At 47.8% G+C, this 17,728-nt stretch overlaps 1 protein-coding gene across 1 annotated transcript; it reads right to left on the bottom strand.

The window, feature by feature from the left end:
- Nucleotides 1-2,775: 2,775 nt before the first annotated feature.
- On the bottom strand, nucleotides 2,776-16,196 carry LOC121547897 (adhesion G-protein coupled receptor G7-like). Its single transcript, XM_045217264.1, has 12 exons — nucleotides 16,102-16,196; nucleotides 15,859-15,992; nucleotides 13,723-13,836; nucleotides 13,350-13,519; nucleotides 11,157-11,309; nucleotides 5,308-5,420; nucleotides 4,888-5,061; nucleotides 4,731-4,855; nucleotides 4,401-4,482; nucleotides 3,751-3,909; nucleotides 3,281-3,449; nucleotides 2,776-3,049 (listed from the first exon to the last, which is right to left on the bottom strand). Exons 1-12 carry the CDS (start codon nucleotides 16,194-16,196, stop codon nucleotides 2,837-2,839), a joined length of 1,701 nt encoding a protein of 566 aa, XP_045073199.1. The 3' UTR covers nucleotides 2,776-2,836.
- Between the last annotated feature and the right edge of the window lie 1,532 nt (nucleotides 16,197-17,728).

Genomic DNA, 17,728 nt, shown 5'->3' with positions numbered 1-17,728 from the left:
GGCCCAACCCGTTCCTGCTCCTCGCACCAAGCCAGTGGTGCGCGTCGCCCAGCCCGGTCCGGCCTGTTCCTGCTCCCTCGCACCAAGCCAGTGGTGCGCGTCGCCAGCCCGGCCCGGCCTGTTCCTGCTCCTCGCACCAACCCAGTGGTGCGCGTCGCCAGTCCGGCCCGGCCTGTTCCTGCTCCTCGCACCAAGCCAGTGGTGCGCGTCGCCAGCCCGGCCCGGCCTGTTCCTGCTCCTCGCACCAAGCCAGTGGTGCTAGCTCGCCAGTCCGGCCCGGCCTGTTCCTGCACCTCGCACCAAGCCAGTGGTGCGCGTCGCCAGCCCGGCCTGTTCCTGCTCCTCGCACCAAGGCAGTGGTGCGCGTCGCCAGCCCGGCCCGGCCTGTTCCTGCTCCTCGCACCAAGCCAGTGGTGCGCGTCGCCAGCCCGGCCCGGCCTGTTCCTGCTCCTCGCACCAAACCAGTGGTGCGCGTCACCAGCCCAGCCCGGCCGGTTCCTGCTCCTCGCACCAAGCCAGTGGTGTGTGTCGCCAACTCGGCCCGGCCTGTTCCTGCTCCTCGCACCAAGCCAGTGGTGCGCGTCGCCAGCCCGGCCCGGCCTGTTCCTGCTCCTCGCACCAAGCAAGTGGTGCGTGTCGCCAGTCCGGTCCGGCCCGTCCTGCTCCCCGCACTAAGCCAGTGGTGCGTGTTCAGCCAGTCCGGCCCAACCCGTTCCTGCTCCTCGCACCAAGCCAGTGGTGCGCGTCGCCAGCCCGGTCCGGCCTGTTCCTGCTCCTCGCACCAAACCAGTGGTGCGCGTCCGCCAGCCCGGCCCGGCCTGTTCCTGCTCCTCGCACCAACCCAGTGGTGCGCGTCGCCAGCCCGGCCCGGCCTGTTCCTGCTCCTCGCACTTCAAGCCAGTGGTGCGCGTCGCCAGCCCGGTCCGGCCTGTTCCTGCTCCTCGCACCAAGCCAGTGGTGCGCGTCGCCAGCCCGTCCCGGCCTGTTCCTGCTCTCGCACCAACCCAGTGGTGCGCGTCTCCAGTCCGGCCCGGCCTGTTCCTGCTCCTCGCACCAAGCCAGTGGTGCGCGGCGCCAGCCCGGCCCGGCCTGTTCCTGCTCCTCGCACCAAGCCAGTGGTGCGCGTCGCCAGCCCGGCCTGGCCTGTTCCTACTCCTCGCACCAAACCAGTGTTGCGCATCGCCAGTCCGGTCCGGCCCGTGCCTGCTCCTCGCACCAGACCAGTGGTGCGTTTGTCCAGTCCGGCACGGCCCGTGCCCGTCAGCTGCTCCACTCCGGAGCCAGAGCAGTCCGCTCCACCGGTGCCTGATCCAGTTCCGGTCAGCTGTTCCACTCCAGAGCCAGAGCAGTCTGCTCCGCCAGTGCCTGATCTAGCTCCAGTCAGCTGCTCCACTCCGGAGCCAGAGCAGTCCGCTCCGCCAGTGCCTGATCTAGCTCCGGTCAGCTGCTCCACTCCGGAGCCAGAGCAGTCCGCTCCACCGGTGCCTGATCCAGCTCCGGTCAGCGGCTCCACTCCGGAGCCAGAGCAGTCCGCTCCACCGGTGCCCAGTCCAGCTCCGGTCAGCGGCTCCAGTCCAGACCATGACGTCAGCCCCTCTCCAGGTTCGGGGTCTCCCACACCAGGGTCCAGACTGGGCCTGGCGTAGGGAGGAAGGAGAGGGGAAGCAGCGCGCCGAGGTCCAGACCAGACCAGGGGCACAACAGGGAGGTGAAGAGTGAGAGGTCGTCACGCCCTGAGCCGGATCCGCCTCCGAGGCGGAATGCCCACCCGGCCCCTACCCTGTTATGTTTATGTTGTGCGGTCGGAGTTCGCATCTTTGGGGGGGGGTACTGTCACGCCCTGACTCAGGGGACGCTTATATGTTGAGTCAGGGTGTGTATATTCCTTGTTGTGTTTGTTCTATGTTGTAGGATCTAGTATGTCTAGATCTATGTTGGCAGTGTGGTTCCCAATCAGAGGCAGCTGTCGCTCGTTGTCTCTGATTGGGGACCATACTAGGCAGCCTATTGGCACTAGTGGGTTGTGGGATGTTGTTCCGTGTGAGGTATGTTGTTTGTGTCTACATTGGACTTCACGTTTCGTTTAGTTTGTTGTTTTGTCGTTGTGTTTTTTTCGGTTCAAATAAACATGTATGCATATCACGCTGCACCTTGGTCTGACCCGTCTATGAACGAACGTGACATTCGTTTCATAAGGATGAAAATCTGGTGTTGCTATGTCAAACAGTTTTGTTATATTTCAGTCTTCTGTGATGTATATAAAGTGTAATATTTGGATGGAAACTCAAAATGGCATAGATTTCAACTCTATATCTGGCATTGTACATGTTTCTTCTTCTTTTTAAGCCCATAACCATGTGTGTGTGGTGTATACTTTTGTTTGAAAGTAGATTTGTTAACAAGACAACCAAAAATCACTCTGTGTGACTCTGATTTAGCCCACTGAAGTAAAAGGTTAATACATTAAAAGTGCGGCCTCTGTAAAGAACGAACATGGCCCGCAGGAAAATTATGTAGTTGGACATCCCTAGGCTACACTGTCTAAAGATATTTTCTGAGATATTGTGTAAAGTAGTGTAATTTCTCCAAAAAAATACTGAAACAAACATTCGATTCAAAGAGAATAATCACAGTTTTATTCAAAACAGTTATTTCAAAAATACATACAGTATGTATATACAGTATGTGCATAGCCAAAAAATCATTGGACAACACAACTTTGAGGGAATTCACAGTAAAATACATTGATTCAAAATGGTGTGTATTATACTGTATGTTATTGGCAATAGTGGCGGTATATGAGATATTTTCCAACAGAGGTTGAACTTGCAGCCCATCAGTTAGATGTCTGTGAGGAACAAGGTGGAAATGACAGATCAGTGTCCTGCTGTGTGTATGATTCTACTTTTTCACTTTGCTCGCCTCGCCATAGACTGAACTTCTTGGTGTGAAGAGGGATTCTAGCGCTAGAGACAGATTTCAAAGCACTTGACATCATTTTCTTGACAATTGCTGTTCTTGCTGTGAACAGAATGAAAACCTGCAAGCCCTGTGGAACGAAAACACAAAGACATTATCAAGTATTTTCAGGAACACAAAAGGACAAACAAAAGGTAGCGTTTCCATAAAGAGCAGCGGAATTTATTAATGTTTAGTAGCTGTATAGTTTTCAATCATGTCTGGATTCTGTGGTACAATAGTACACTAGTCTTTATATTTAACATTTGAGTCATTTAGCAGACTCTCTTATCCAGAGCGACTTACAGTAGTGAGTGCATACATTTACTACCTGAGTGGTGGTGAGTACACAGAAGGAGATGTTGAGTATGGTGTACATGGTCTGGTTCTGTGTAATGAGCAACAGATAGCCCAGGATCCAGGAGAGACTGAGCACCACAGCCAGAGAAAAGCTACTGAGGAACTTCTTCTTCATCGATGTGTGTCTTGTACTGGGAAATATAACCAACATGCTTAGACTGCGGTCATAGACTGCTGTAATGCTGTGGTAAAATAACAGTATGCTTCCAATGACTGAGTGGGTTAGGAGCATGGTGCTTATTAAATAGTATGAATAGGTTACTAATGACTGAATTAATAATAAAAAAAAAGCATGCATTTTATTTATAAAAAGTTTTAATTGAAAGACAATACAAAATTAACAAGCTCGTTAGTAGGCATTTAAATCAAGACTGATCTTTATGACTACAACTTTCCACTTTGTGCCCCCAAAAATGCCCCCATTAATGTTACCTGGTTATATGTGGGTTGGTCTTGGATGTTGTAACTGCAAAATATACCAACACCACCATGTTGAAGATAAGAATGAACGCCACAGGGATCAGGAACCCCCAAAACATTGGCAGCTTGAAGTCAAAGTTCCCGTTTGGATCGAGGGCAGCAAGCCAGCAACTGAGGGGACAAATGAATGAGTTAGAGAGTGGGACTATTTGACAGACAAAACAGGACACCAGTGATTTGAATAACGTGGTATAAAGTAAACATGGTGGATTGCATAAGTAAACAAGAAACCGTTCAACACAATGGATCATTCGTTTCGTTTTTACAACTTATTAAATTGCTCGTTGCCATCGTTAAAAGCATACAATATGAAAATTGATAGGGAAAACCTTTTACCGTATAAGTTATAACATTTTAAACAGCAATTGCCCCACATTGATATTGGTAGTACAGTACAGTATAGTACAATACAGTACAGTTCACGTGAGAGATATCCATCACCTCCAGCTCGTGGCTTCAGCCAATCAGATTGTCCCCATGCACCCCACACTCTGCCCATGCAGTGGTTCACAAACCAGTAAATACGTCGAGCCGGGTCGCTCTCTTTCAAGTACAGTACAGTATAGTAAAGTATAGTATTGTAAAATACGGTATTGACTCACAATTCCTCCTGCCTGTAACCCAGTGGATCATCCACTCTATAACTAATTCCTAAGGTGAGGGCCACCACAACCGCAGGCAGTCCTAAAGGACAGAGAATGTTGTTGTTATGTCCTGGTAGATTAGCATGCAGACATATACATATTATATACTACACATACATCCTCTAAAGGCATAACATCACTATACAAGTTGCTTTTAAGTTCTATTTCAGGCTTATTAGAGCCTGAAAATATAACCCGGCATTCGTTTTGGTTCAAGGAACCCAGTTCTAATGCCAGCCAAAGCTTCTGAAACAACAAAATATTTTATTTTTCTCCAAGCTGTCCTACCCCATCCGATGGCCACGGTACAGGCTGTGAAGTGTGATGGGCTGGTGGCCAGGCTGTTTCTGATCATCAGGAAGACATGTGTGGCGTACAGCGTGTTCCAGGTGAACGTCCCCCAACAGGAAGTACTGCAGCAGGACTGTGACTGCAGTACAGGGGCCTCTGTCCCGCTCTGTGTGTGTTCGGACGAGGGAGAATGTTGTCCTCCTGTATTTCAGGTTTCTTCAGCTGTTTATGAGGGTTGTCCACTCCCAACATGAAGAGGAGGGTGAAGATCAGGAGACACACGCAGATGCTCACTAAGAGGACCGTTGGGTTGGTTTTGCGTTTTTTCCTGGGGATAGGTGATAGATGTTAGGGAAGTTAGATGCATAGTTATGGATGTGTTGGTTCATTAATAGTGGGTTTCATAATGGTTTCACCTATCAAGTCATGTTGGATCAGACAAAGGGCTTCTTCACACTATTGAGATGCACCCAATATTTTGAATTGGTTATGGAACCCTGTAGGATCTTACCGGGTCACGATCTGGAACGTTATTGTATATTTTAATTGGTTCTTGAACCCTGTAGGATCTTACCGGGTCACGATCTGGAATGTTATTGTTAAACTCAACCCTATGCTGGACATGGAGCATCCCAATGTGGTGATCCAGTTTAGAGCATCAGCGTATTTAAAATCCCTCCTGAACGACTGTAGAAAGAAAATAAAAAAATACATTTCAACACTAAGTTTTTCACAGTCATACTGTATAAAGTTATCTCCCTCATGTGTCAGGATAAGCTGTGGTATACCACATTGTTTTTTTTTATCTCAAAATCATTGTAATGTGGTTAACCTTAAAAATTGAAATGAAAATGATTCAAATCTAAAACATAAAATTCAACCAGAGAGCTCCCTTAGATCATGGGAAAAGGCCTCACTTGACCGTTGCACTTGAATCATTCCCACTTAAGATGACCACATTTAAAATACACAAATGCGGGACAACAGGATGATTTTGCGGGACAGTGTAGCCTACCCGATACATAATTTCAAAATAGGCCAATGCATCATCACTGTCAATTGGAATGCTGATTCTTCATGTTTAATTTTTTTGCCCGCACTATAAAACGGTTATATCGGTCTGCTAATACAGGACTAGTAAAGGCCCAATGCACTACTTTAGTGAAAATATGTATTATTATTATTTTGTCATTGTGATTTCTCAGGGGCTGCTACAACACCCTCAGCACTCTACTTCCTGCTGCTTTGATTATATCTTTCAGTCTAATGTGGCTATTTACCTACTTTTCTAGCTCTTTTGTAAGCAGTTAGGAGGCCTAACTATGAGATATTGTTGAACTTGCAGCCAATCAATTAGATATTTTATACAATCTGTGAGTAACAAGGTGGAAATTAACTGTCATGAGCGCAATGTGACTGCAAGAGACAGGTTGGAATGTCTGACTGAAATACTGTCACGGTTCAGACAGACGACAAGAGGACCACAATTGCGTCACACCAGAAAGTTTATTTAAACTTAAGGGGAAAGGGATGTAGGGGAGTGAGTGAAGGCTCCAGGGGTTATCCCGTCCGATGTGCTGGGTCTGTGCCTCCCCCCAGTGGCAGCGATCGTCCGATGACGCCGGTGGTTGGTGGTCCAGAAGTCCTGGGGGGAGGAAACACAGACACAACGGGCGGATGAAAACAGGCAGAAGTACAGTTCAAGGGAAATCCAAATACGTTGTAGCAAGACAGAAGGCTGGTCAGAGTTACCGGGTCGAAGAGTAGTCAGGAGTCGTAATGGCAGAAAGCAGGTCTGGTTTTCCTGGGGCAGAAGAGTATCCAGGAATCAGGCAGGTCCGGGGTCACAAAACAGGGGTGAGCCAGAAGCGCGAGCACACAGGTTCGGGTGTGAGCTTTGCAGACGATCTGACAAAGGAGAGCTGAAAGACAGGGCTATAAATACTGGGAGAGGTTAGTGGGTAATGCAGCGCAGCTGGCAGAGTAATTAGAGCCGAGCAGAGCAGGGACAGGTGGAGCTAATTAGGCTGAGTAGAGAGAGAGTGGTGAGCAGAGTGGAAACAAATTAAGGTGGTAACCCGGTGGAGTGAGAGGGCTCATGACAGAACCCCCCCAAGGGACGGCCCCAGAAGTCCCAAGAGCAACACCACGCCGGGCGGGAGGAGGGGAGCCGGAGGAGGGCTAGGAACTCCTCCGAACGGTCCAGCGAACGTCCTCATCCTCGGAGGAAGCCGGAGGGCCGTGGTCGGGAGATGGGACAGGTCCCGAGACAGGATCAGGCACAGGACAGGAAGCCGAGCGGGCAGGACGGTTAGGGATCCCTCTGGGGCGGCCCCTACGGATTGCAGGTTGATCAGGATGCCGTTGGTGGAAAGCGGTGATGAGAGTCCTATCCACAATCCGACTAGCTGGCACCCAGGTCCTTTCCTCAGGTCCATAGCCCTCCCAGTCAATGAGGTACTGGAGACCCCTACCCCTCCGTCTGGACCGAAGCAGGCGGCGGACGGTGTAAACCAGACCACCATCGACGAGCCGTGGAGGAGGAGGACCAGGCGCAGCAGGGACCAGCGGACTCTCATGGATGGGCTTAATCTTAGACACATGGAACGTGGGGTGCACCCTCAGGGAATCAGGCAGTTGGAGCCGGACAGCAGTTGGGCTAATCACTCTTATGATAGGGAATGGGCCAATGAACCGAGGTGCCAGCTTCTGCGACTCCACCCTGAGTGGCAGGTTCTTCGATGACAACCACACCCTTTGACCAACCTGGTAGGTGGGAGCAGGAATTCTCCGACGGTTGGCCCCGGTAGTGTAGCTGGCAACGGATCTGAGGAGTGTGGCTCTAGCTTTGTTAAACACCTCTCTGAGACCATGGTAGCATTCTGGGACATTGGAGAGGTCAGGAGCGGAGTTAGTAGGTACTGGCCGAGGGGGTAGTGCGGCAGCAAGCAGGCAGGTTCGGTGGCAGTCCTCTCCCCACTCCCTGATCACCCCGGTCACCCAGTCGAGCTGAGGGTTGTGCCGGCGGAGCCATGGGTAACCCAGGATGAGGGGTTGGCCTGGAGAGGGGAGCAGGTGAAACTGGATAGTTTCTTGATGGTTTCCGGACAGACCCATCGAGACCGGGGCCGTGACATGAGTGACCGATCCGAGTAAGTGTCCGTCCAGTGCCCGGGCAGGAATAGGAGGTGTCAAACGGAGGTTCTCCAGTCCCAGTTGGCGTGCCAGCTTGATGTCCATTATGTTGGCTTCGGCGCCAGAATCCACCAGAGCAGCCAGGGTGTGAGTTGAGTCAGAGAGGCGGAGGTGAACTTGCAGCAGGGGTTTGCGGTCGGAGGACTGGATGGTCATTGAACTCAACCGGACTCCCCCTATGCCCGGTGAGCTTCGGCCCTTTAAAGGGCAGGTTACCACACGATGTCCATCACCTCCACAATAGAGGCAGAGGTTTGAGGTGAAGCGTCGCTGGCGCTCTGCAGGAGTGAGAGAGGCTCGCCCAATCTCCATAGGCTCAGACTGATCAAGCTGACCTGGGTGAGTGGCAGTAGATGACAGGAGCCCAGTCGGATCTCTCCGAATGCCGGTAGTAGGTGGACCTTGGCGCCCCCTCTCACGGCGACGGGTCTGTATCCTTCTGTCGATCCTGACAGTCAGTGCGATGGCTTCATCAAGAGTGGAAGGCAGTTCATGGGAGACCAACTCGTCCTTGATATAGTCAGCCAAACTATGGAAGAACGCGTCCACCAACGATGGTGTGTTCCAAGAACTTCGTCTAGCCAGGGTTCGGAAGTCGATGGAATGGTCTGCGACTGTACGTCTGCCTTGTCGAATACTGAACAGTTCACGAGACGCCTCTGCGGTGGGTGAATCCAGGTCAAACACCTTCAGCATCTCCTCAGCAAACAGGTCGAAGGTTGCACATGCGGGGGTTTGACGTTCGAACTCTGCTGTTCCCCAGAGTCGGGCTCGGCCCGTCAGGTGAGTGATGGCATACCCGACCTTAGCCCCCTCCGTGGCGAAGGTCCTTGGCTGCAAGGAGAACTGAAGTCGGCAACTAGTCAGGAATGGCCGGACCTGGGTAGAATCGCCGTTGAACCGCTCGGGGTTTCCAATCTTGGGTTCCGGGGCAGCGGCTGCAATGACCGGGGCAGGTAACTCGGAGGCAGGGCTGGTGGGCAGACTGGCTGGGGTAAGGTTGGTGAGAGTTGGATGATCATGGCGAGTTGTTGTTGCTGCTGCTGGGACTGCTGCTGGTGCTGCTGGAACTGCTGATGCTGTTGGTGGCCGACCTGAAGCAGAGAGGTGATGTCGCCGCTCATGCGGCCTAGCTCTCTCTCAGTGTGTTCCAGGCGTAGCATGGCGGTGGGTTGCTCAGGTTCTTCGGTTTCCATGTCGGGGGAAGTGTGCGCTGAGTCCATAATGGTCAGATCGTACTGTCACGGTTCAGACAGACGACAAGAGGACCACAATTGCGTCACACCAGAAAGTTTATTTAAACTTAAGGGGAAAGGGATGTAGGGAGTGAGTGAAGGCTCCAGGGGTTATCCCGTCCGATGTGCTGGGTCTGTGCCTCCCCCAGTGGCAGCGATGCGTCCGATGACGCCGGTGGTTGGTGGTCCAGAAGTCCTGGGGGAGGAAACACAGACACAACGGGCGGATGAAAACAGGCAGAAGTACAGTTCAAGGGAAATCCAAATACGTTGTAGCAAGACAGAAGGCTGGTCAGAGTTACCGGGGGTCGAAGAGTAGTCAGGAGTCGTAATGGCAGAAAGCAGGTCTGGTTTTCCTGGGGCAGAAGAGTATCCAGGAATCAGGCAGGTCCGGGGGTCACAAAACAGGGGTGAGCCAGAAGCGCGAGCACACAGGTTCCGGGGTGTGAGCTTTGCAGACGATCTGACAAAGGAGAGCTGAAAGACAGGGCTATAAATACTGGGAGAGGTTAGTGGGTAATGCAGCGCAGCTGGCAGAGTAATTAGAGCCGAGCAGAGCAGGGACAGGTGGAGCTAATTAGGCTGAGTAGAGAGAGAGTGGTGAGCAGAGTGGAAACAAATTAAGGTGGTAACCCGGTGGAGTGAGAGGGCTCATGACAAATACTGGACAAATCAACGATGTTCTCAAATTGGTGGTGTTTGAATTTGTTGATAAAATGCGGGACATGATTGTTTAGTTGCTTGATAAAGGGCCAAAATGTGGGACGTCATCCTATTCCCAGGTGAACGGCTAGGCCAACTACAGAATGAACCCACACACTATTTCAGAGATATTACCGCCACAATCGATATGGTGAAAACAAGGTGTGGGGAGGCCGAGTCACATAAACTCACATCAATACCTTTGTCAGAAAACACTGTAAAAGTAAGAATTAATGCTATAGCTAGCAATCAATATGAAACCTACTGAACCACTAAAAAACTCTCCAGCTTTCCAAATGGAAGTTAGTTCTGAGGGCCGAGATGCCCATTCATTTACTTTTGTTCGCTACATGTCGAGGGATGCTATTCACGAGGACATATAGAGCATGAAACTGTACAGAGGATGCGCTGCATGGCTATACTGAAGAAAAACAGATTCCATGGGATTGAATGGTGGGCAAATAAACAGACAGACTTTGTTGACTTTCTGTGTAATGAAAATAAAATGTGTCCCCTTGCATATGTAACTGACAAATTTGGGAAACTGAACGAACTGAACGAAAGCATGCAGGGGAAATACTAAAAACATTCTACAGATGAGTGACCGAATCAGTTGATTCAGAGGAAAGATTTCTTATTGGAGAGAAATCTGTTTGACTGTGATCCTGCCTCAGTTGACATGCCTGTAAGTGAAATCGAAAGCTTATCGAGCCGTCATATGACCGAATGCTGCAGATAACGCATTTTGGTTCCTGACTCAAAGGGAATACCCTGCCGTCTACCTCCGAGCATTAAAACTCATGGTACCCTTTGCCAGCTCATATCTGTGTGAGGCTGGATTTAGTGCACTCGTCTGCATTAGAACCAAATATCGATCCAGGTTGGAAGTGACAGCAGAGATGAGGTGGGCACTGTCAACCACACCCCCTGACTTTGAGAAGCTCCAATGCGACATGCATCATGTCTCTGATCTCATCATCTCATTAGTGGTGATGAGATAAGAGACATTATGTCAGACCAATTTGCTATTGACTGTCATAGCCCCACATTAAAAGTATGTGATGGTGAGTTGAGAAGACAATCAGAAATACTGAATGTTTTGCAATTGATTGTCATAACCCATATAAAAAAGTAAACATTGGCTCTTAATTACAAAAGAAAATTCACATGGTTTGGGTCATGAGAATTTTCAGATATCAAAACAGGGTTGTGGGCCAATAACGTTTGGGAACCCCTTCCATAGGTCAGAGTGTGGTCAGTTAAAGGGAGATGAAGGCAGCTAGCTACTCACCATAAGCACAGCGAAGTTAGTGGTGTGATTACAGAAACATCGCAGGCCGTCTTCTGAGTGGTTGACTTTGGAGCAGCCAGAGGTGCTCCAGTCTTTCAACGTGTAGTTCCACCACACGCAGGCAAAGTCATAGAGGGAGGCCTTGGGGACAGCCTGAGAAGTGAGAACAGAAACAAACTCTCTGTAATACTTCAGCAAAAGACATGCATTCACAAAATTCCTCATAAATTTTTTTTAATTAAGTCAATTGTGAAATATAATAGGTCATTACTTAAATGTGGGAAAGAAGAAGTTTCAATTATGATAGATCATATTATATACAAGACAACATATGCTTCCTTGTTCACTGGCCAAAATATGCTTCCTTTTTCATTGTGGCGGATAAGCGTCAATGGATAACTTAGATCAGGGGTGTCAAACTCATTCAATGGAGGGCCTAGTGTCTGCTGGTTTTTGTTTTTTCTTTTCAATTAAGACCTAGACAATCAGATGAGGGGAGTTTTTTACTAACCAGTGACCTTAATTATCAATCACGTACTCCGTGCAATGAGTTTGACACGTGACCTACAGTGCATTCGAAAAGTATTCAGACCCGTTGACTTTTTCCACATTTTTTTGGCGTTACAGCCTTCTTCTAAAATTGATTAAATAACAAATAGATCCTCAGCAATCTAAACACAATACCCCATAATGACAAAACGAAAACAGGTTTTTAGAAAAAACAGAAATATCTTATTTACATAAGTATTTAGACCCTTTTCTATGATACGTGAAATTGAGCTCAGGTGCATCCTGTTTCCATTGATCATCCTTGAGATGTTTCTACAACTTGATTGGGATCCACTTGTGGTACATTCTTTTAATTGGACATGATTTGGAAAGGCACACACCTGTCTATATGAGGTCCCACAGTTGACAGTGAATGTCAGAGCAAAAACCAAGCCATGAGGTCGAAGGAATTGTCCGTAGAGCTCCGAGACAGGATTGTGTCGAGGCACATATCTGGGGAAGGGTATCAAAAAATGTCTGCAGCATTGAATGTCCCCAAGAACACAGTGGCCTCCATCATTCTTAAATGGAAGAAGTTTGGAACCATAGAGACTCTTCATAGAGCTGGCCGCCCAGCCAAACTGAGCAATCGGGGAGAAGGGCCTTGGTCAGGGAGCGCCAGAGTTCCTCTGTGGAGATGGGAGAACCTTCCAGAAGGACAACCATCTCTGCACCACTCCACCAATCTGACCTTTATGGTAGAGTGGCCAGACAGAAGCCACTTCTCAGTAAAAGGCACATGACAGCCCGCTTGGAGTTTGCCAAAATGCACCTAAAGGACTCTAAGACCATGAGAAACAAGATTCTCTGGTCTGATGAAACCAAGATTGAACCCTTTGGCCTGAATGCCAGGCGTCACGTCTGGAGGAAAACTGGCACCATCCCTACGGTGAAGCATGGTGGTGGCAGCATCATGCTGTGGGGATGTTTTTCAGCGGCAGTGTGACTAGTCAGGATTGAGGGAAAGTTGAACGGAGCAAAGTACAGAGAGATCCTTGATGAAAACCTGCTCCAGAGCGCTCAGGACCTCAGACTGGGGCGAAGGTTCACCTTCCAACAGGACAACGACCCTAAGCACACAGCCAAGACAATGCAGGAGTGGCTACCGGAAAAGTCTCTGGATGTCCTTGAGTGGCCCAGCCCGGACTTGAACCCGATCTAACATCTCTGGAGAGACCTGAAAATAGCTGTGCAGCGACGCTCCCCATCCAACCTGACAGAGCTTGAGAGGATTTGTAGAGAAGAATGGGAGAAACTTCCCAAATACAGGTGTGCCAAGCTTGCAGCGTCATGCCCAAGAATACTCAAGGCTGTAATCGCTGCCAAAGGTGCTTCAACAAAGTACTGAGTACAGGGTCTGAATACTTATGTAAATGTCATATTTCATTTTTTTATTTTTAATGAATGTACAAACATTTCTAAAAACCTGTTTTTGCTTTGTCATTATGGGGTATTGTGTGTAGATTGATGAGGAAAAAAATCATTTAATCAATTTTAGAATAAGGCTGTAACGTAACAAAATGTTGAAAAAGTGAATGGGTCTGAATACTTTCCGAATGTACTGTACATAATGGAAAACTTCCCATTAAATTTCCCAGAGAATTTGGACCACTATGCGTTTACCGATTCTAATAGAAATCTTACTGTGGGCTTGAAGAGCATCTCAACATGCAGCCCAGACACTTGTCCAAGGTTAGCAGAGATTACCCTTCTGCTGGTTCCTGAAGAAGCTCTGAAAGTCCTGGACCTGAAGAACTGGTCATTTTGGTAGAGCACAAAACCAATGGAGTTGTTTTTGTTTTTACTACGTAAAACTGAGTGGAGTGAAGGAGAAAGAGGGGAGAGAGAGGGAGAAAGTGAGAAAGAGAGAGAGGTGGGAGAGAAAGAGAGAGATTGTTGTTCATATCAGGACTTCATATACACAAAGAGCAGTTAAGCACTCTTGGTGAAAGCTGTATAAGGGAATTGAAGCTTGAGTTTATACACTATGTTTGTAATTATACCAACATTGGCTCACCTGGTGGGAATTTGATAACAATCTGGACATCGGTAGCACCTCCTTTGTTAGCTCTCAGTTCAGAGGTATTATAAATGAGATTCATTCTGTTGGCCACAAAATTACCAGATCTTCCTGGAGGAGATTAATTTGATTTAGAAATTTAAAGCTGAACAATATAGTGTTCCTTCTGTACCACAGGAGGTTGGTGGCACCTTAATTGGGGAGGACGGGTTCATGGTAACGGCTGGAGCGGAATCAGTGGAAAGGTATCAAATACATCAAACACGTGGTTTCCATGGTTTCCATGTGTTTTATGCCATTCCATTCGCTCCATTCCAGCCATTATTATGAGCCGTCCTCCCCTCAGCAGCCTCCACTGTTCTGTACTTGTCTGTAGTACAACAAATCAAATCCATACCAAACCTTATTGACCAACAGTAGAGGAGGAACATATGAAAAATAAGATTTTAAGAAGTTTAACCAGTCTGTTAACACAGATACAGTGGGGAGAACAAGTATTTGATACACTGCCGATTTTGCAGGTTTTCCTACTTACAAAGCATGTAGAGGTCTGTAGTTTTTATCATAGGTACACTTCAACTGTGAGAGACGGAATCTAAAACAAAAATCCAGATAATCACATTGTATGATTTTTAAGTAATTAATTTGCATTTTATTGCATGACATAAGTATTTGATCACCTACCAACCAGTAAGAATTCCGGCTCTCACAGACCTGTTAGTTTTTCTTTAAGAAGCCCTCCTGTTCTCCACTCATTACCTGTATTAACGGCACCTGTTTGAACTCGTTACCTGTATAAAAGACACCTGTCCACACCCTCAATCAAACAGACTCCAACCTCTCCACAATGGCCAACACCAGAGAGTTGTGTAAGGACATCAGGGATACAATTGTAAACCTGCACAAGGCTGGGCTACGGACAATAGGCAAGCAGCTTGGTGAGAAGGCAACAACTGTTGGCGCAATTATTAGAAAATGGAAGAAGTTCAAGATGACGGTCAATCACCCGCGGTCTGGGGCTCCATGCAAGATCTCACCTCGTGGGGCATCAATGATCATGAGGAAGGTGTGGGATCAGCCCAGAACTACACGGCTGGACCTAGTCAATGACCTGAAGAGAGCTGGGACCACAGTCTCAAAGAAAACCATTAGTAACACACCATGCCGTCATGGATAAAAAATCCTGCAGCGCACGCAAGGTCCCCCTGCTCAAGCCAGCGCATGTCCAGGCCCGTCTGAAGTTTTCCAATGACCATCTGGATGATCCACAGGAGGAATGGGAGAAGGTAATGTGGTCTGATGAGACAAAAATTGAGCTTTTGGTCTAAACTCCACTCGCCGTGTTTGGAGGAAGAAGAAGGATGAGTACAACCCCAAGAACACCATCCCAACCGTGAAGCATGGAGGCGGAAACATCATTCTTTGGGGATGCTTTTCTGCAAAGGGGACAGGACGACTGCACCGTATTGAGGGAGGATGGATGGGGCCATGTATCGCGAGATCATGGCCAACAACCTCCTTCCATCAGTAAGAGCATTGAAGATGGGTCGTGGCTGGGTCTTCCAGCATGACAACGACCCGAAACACACAGCCAGGGCAACTAAGGAGTGGCTCCGTAAGAAGCATCTCAAGGTCCTGGAGTGGCCTAGCCAGTCTCCAGACCTGAGTCCAATAGAAAATCTTTGGAGGGAGGGGAAAGTCTGTATTGCCCAGCGACAGCCCCGAAACCTGAAGGATCTGGAGAAGGTCTGTATGGAGGAGTGGGCCAAAATCCCTGCTGCAGTGTGTGCAAACCTGGTCAAGACCTACAGGAAACGTATGATCTCTATAATTGCAAACAAAGGTTTCTGTACCAAATATTAAGTTCTGCTTTTCTGATTTATCAGATACTTATCTTATGCAATAAAATGCTAATAAATTACTTAAAAATCATACAATGTGATTTTCTGGATTTTTGTTTTAGATTCCGTCTCTCACAGTTGAAGTGTACCTATGATAAAAATTACAGACCTCTATATGCTTTGTAAGTAGGAAAACCTGCAAAATCGGCAGAGTATCAAATACTTGTTCTCCCCACTGTATAAACTATCACTTTAAATGCCAGTATGTAGGTTCACTAGCAGTCCCACCCACCAGTCGGAGCAGTAAACTGGATCCCTACTGTGTCACTTGGTACTTGGACAGACTGGACTACCAGGTTGGGCTGAACCACCAAGGACACGTTACTCTGCTGGTCCAGGGAAAACTTCTCCAGGGTCTCTGTGAGGCTGGGCGAGAAACACAGAAAAACATTAGTTTACATGCACCCATGCAGACACGCACAGAGACACACGTACACACATAAACTCAAACATATGCAGAAACACACACACACACCTCTGGACAGCGTCTCTCTGCTTTGCACTCTCCTTCCTGGCATTCAGCAGCTGACTGATGGTAGTTACAGCTGCCACTGCGATATCCTGCAACATAATCAAAACCAGGGAATTACCCACAAGTGTTCAAATCACTGCAATAACAACCTCACGTTTCTCTCCAGAACATGTCATAGACACAACTTGATTCCAAAACATGTTATACCTCTGTGATATTTACAGACAGAAGCAGAGTGTTAGCTATCTGAGCTGCTGTGGTGATGTTGTCAGCTGATAGCCGCTCTGGTTGGGAGGTCAGGATCTGAGTACTGAAGGCTAGGTCTTCTAAATCACCTGAACTGCTGGAGATCTGAATAGGGAGAGAGAATGATTTTTATTTAGTGTAGTATTGTATTGTTTTTGTATAAGTGGCAGGAACATGTTGAACTGTGAGTATATTTGGATATTAAAATTGACAATACTAACTATGTGGCTCAGTTGGTAGAGCAGGGCAATTGCAACGCCAGGGTTGTGGGTTCGATTCCCACGGGGGACCAGTATGAAAATGTATACACTCACTACTGTAAGTCACTCTGGATAAGAGTGTCTGCTAAATGACTAAATGTAATGTAAAACACAAGAAATAAATAAAAGAATGTTCCTCATCCACTGTTAAGCAGAATAAAGGAACAGAATACATGAGCTGAAGGTAAAAGCCAGTTGTTACTGATCTTCAAACTGTAAGATCCACTCCTCATAATGATAACTGTAACTGACCCAAAGAAAGAAGAACGCAAAATTGAGACTTGTCATAAATCAGGATCATAAATAAAAAATTATATTGACTTACATTTCCTTGAATGTCACTGAGGGTCAATTCACAGTCCAACTCCACAGGATAACCAAACATCGGAGATCCAATGTCATTCGAACATTTTGCGAAGGCAGCTGGTAATCCGGCTGGAGGAACCAATATAAAAAGATACTCAAGATTTTGTGTTACCTTATACACCATTAATTTGGACTGTAACAGAATAATACATTTTGTCAGTTTAGGTGAATAAAAGTAACATACCACTGGCTGTATTCTCACCACACTCCTCTTTTGAATAAGCAGACAAGTCAACCATTGTTCTTGGGAAGGAGAATCCATCCTTGATGGTTGAAATGCAGAAATTCTCTATCGAAGTAAAATACATTTCAACATGGACCAAATGTATGACTAAACATGAAATATTCATTCTGAATGTGAGATCCAAGGAATAGTGTTGTGGACTCTGAATGTGAGATCCAGGGTTAGGTATAGTGTAAGTGTGTGGATTTACCCTCTGAACAGGTCTCTCCGGTCCACTCATCAGGACAGATACAGACTCCACTCTGCAGCTCACCACCATTGATACAGACCAGAGGAGGGGTTGTGGTGGGAGAGGTGGTGGGAGAGGTGGTGGGAGAGGTGGTTGGAAAATTGGTGGTGGGAGAGGTGGTTTTGGGGGTAGGGGTAGAGGTGGTGGGGAGAGTGGTACTGGTGATAGGGGTAGAGGTAGGGGCAGCAGTAGCTGGAGTAGTTATGTCAATGGTGGTTGGAATGGCAGAGGATGTGGTGAGATCCCTGTGAAGCAAAGAGACTGCCCCCCAAAAAATATTTACCT

Source organism: Coregonus clupeaformis, unplaced genomic scaffold (assembly GCF_020615455.1).
Source record: "Coregonus clupeaformis isolate EN_2021a unplaced genomic scaffold, ASM2061545v1 scaf0987, whole genome shotgun sequence".
In the NCBI taxonomy this organism is placed as follows: Eukaryota; Metazoa; Chordata; class Actinopteri; order Salmoniformes; family Salmonidae; genus Coregonus; species Coregonus clupeaformis.
The sequence above is the reverse complement of the archived record's forward strand: the minus strand, read 5'-3'. Positions and strand labels throughout refer to the sequence as shown.

What these genes read in the sequence shown, in the direction of transcription:
- LOC121547897 (XM_045217264.1), bottom strand. Translation starts at nt 16,196, where the DNA reads ATGTTGCAGGATATCGCAGTGGCAGCTGTAACTACCATCAGTCAGCTG. An exon ending in CAGAGAGACGCTGTCCAGAG is followed by an intron (nt 15,993 to 16,101) that starts GTGTGTGTGTGT and finishes TTTCTCGCCCAG; the next exon opens with CCTCACAGAGACCCTGGAGA. An exon ending in ACACACAGAGCGGGACAGAG is followed by an intron (nt 4,856 to 4,887) that starts GCCCCTGTACTG and finishes GTCCTGCTGCAG; the next exon opens with TACTTCCTGTTGGGGGACGT.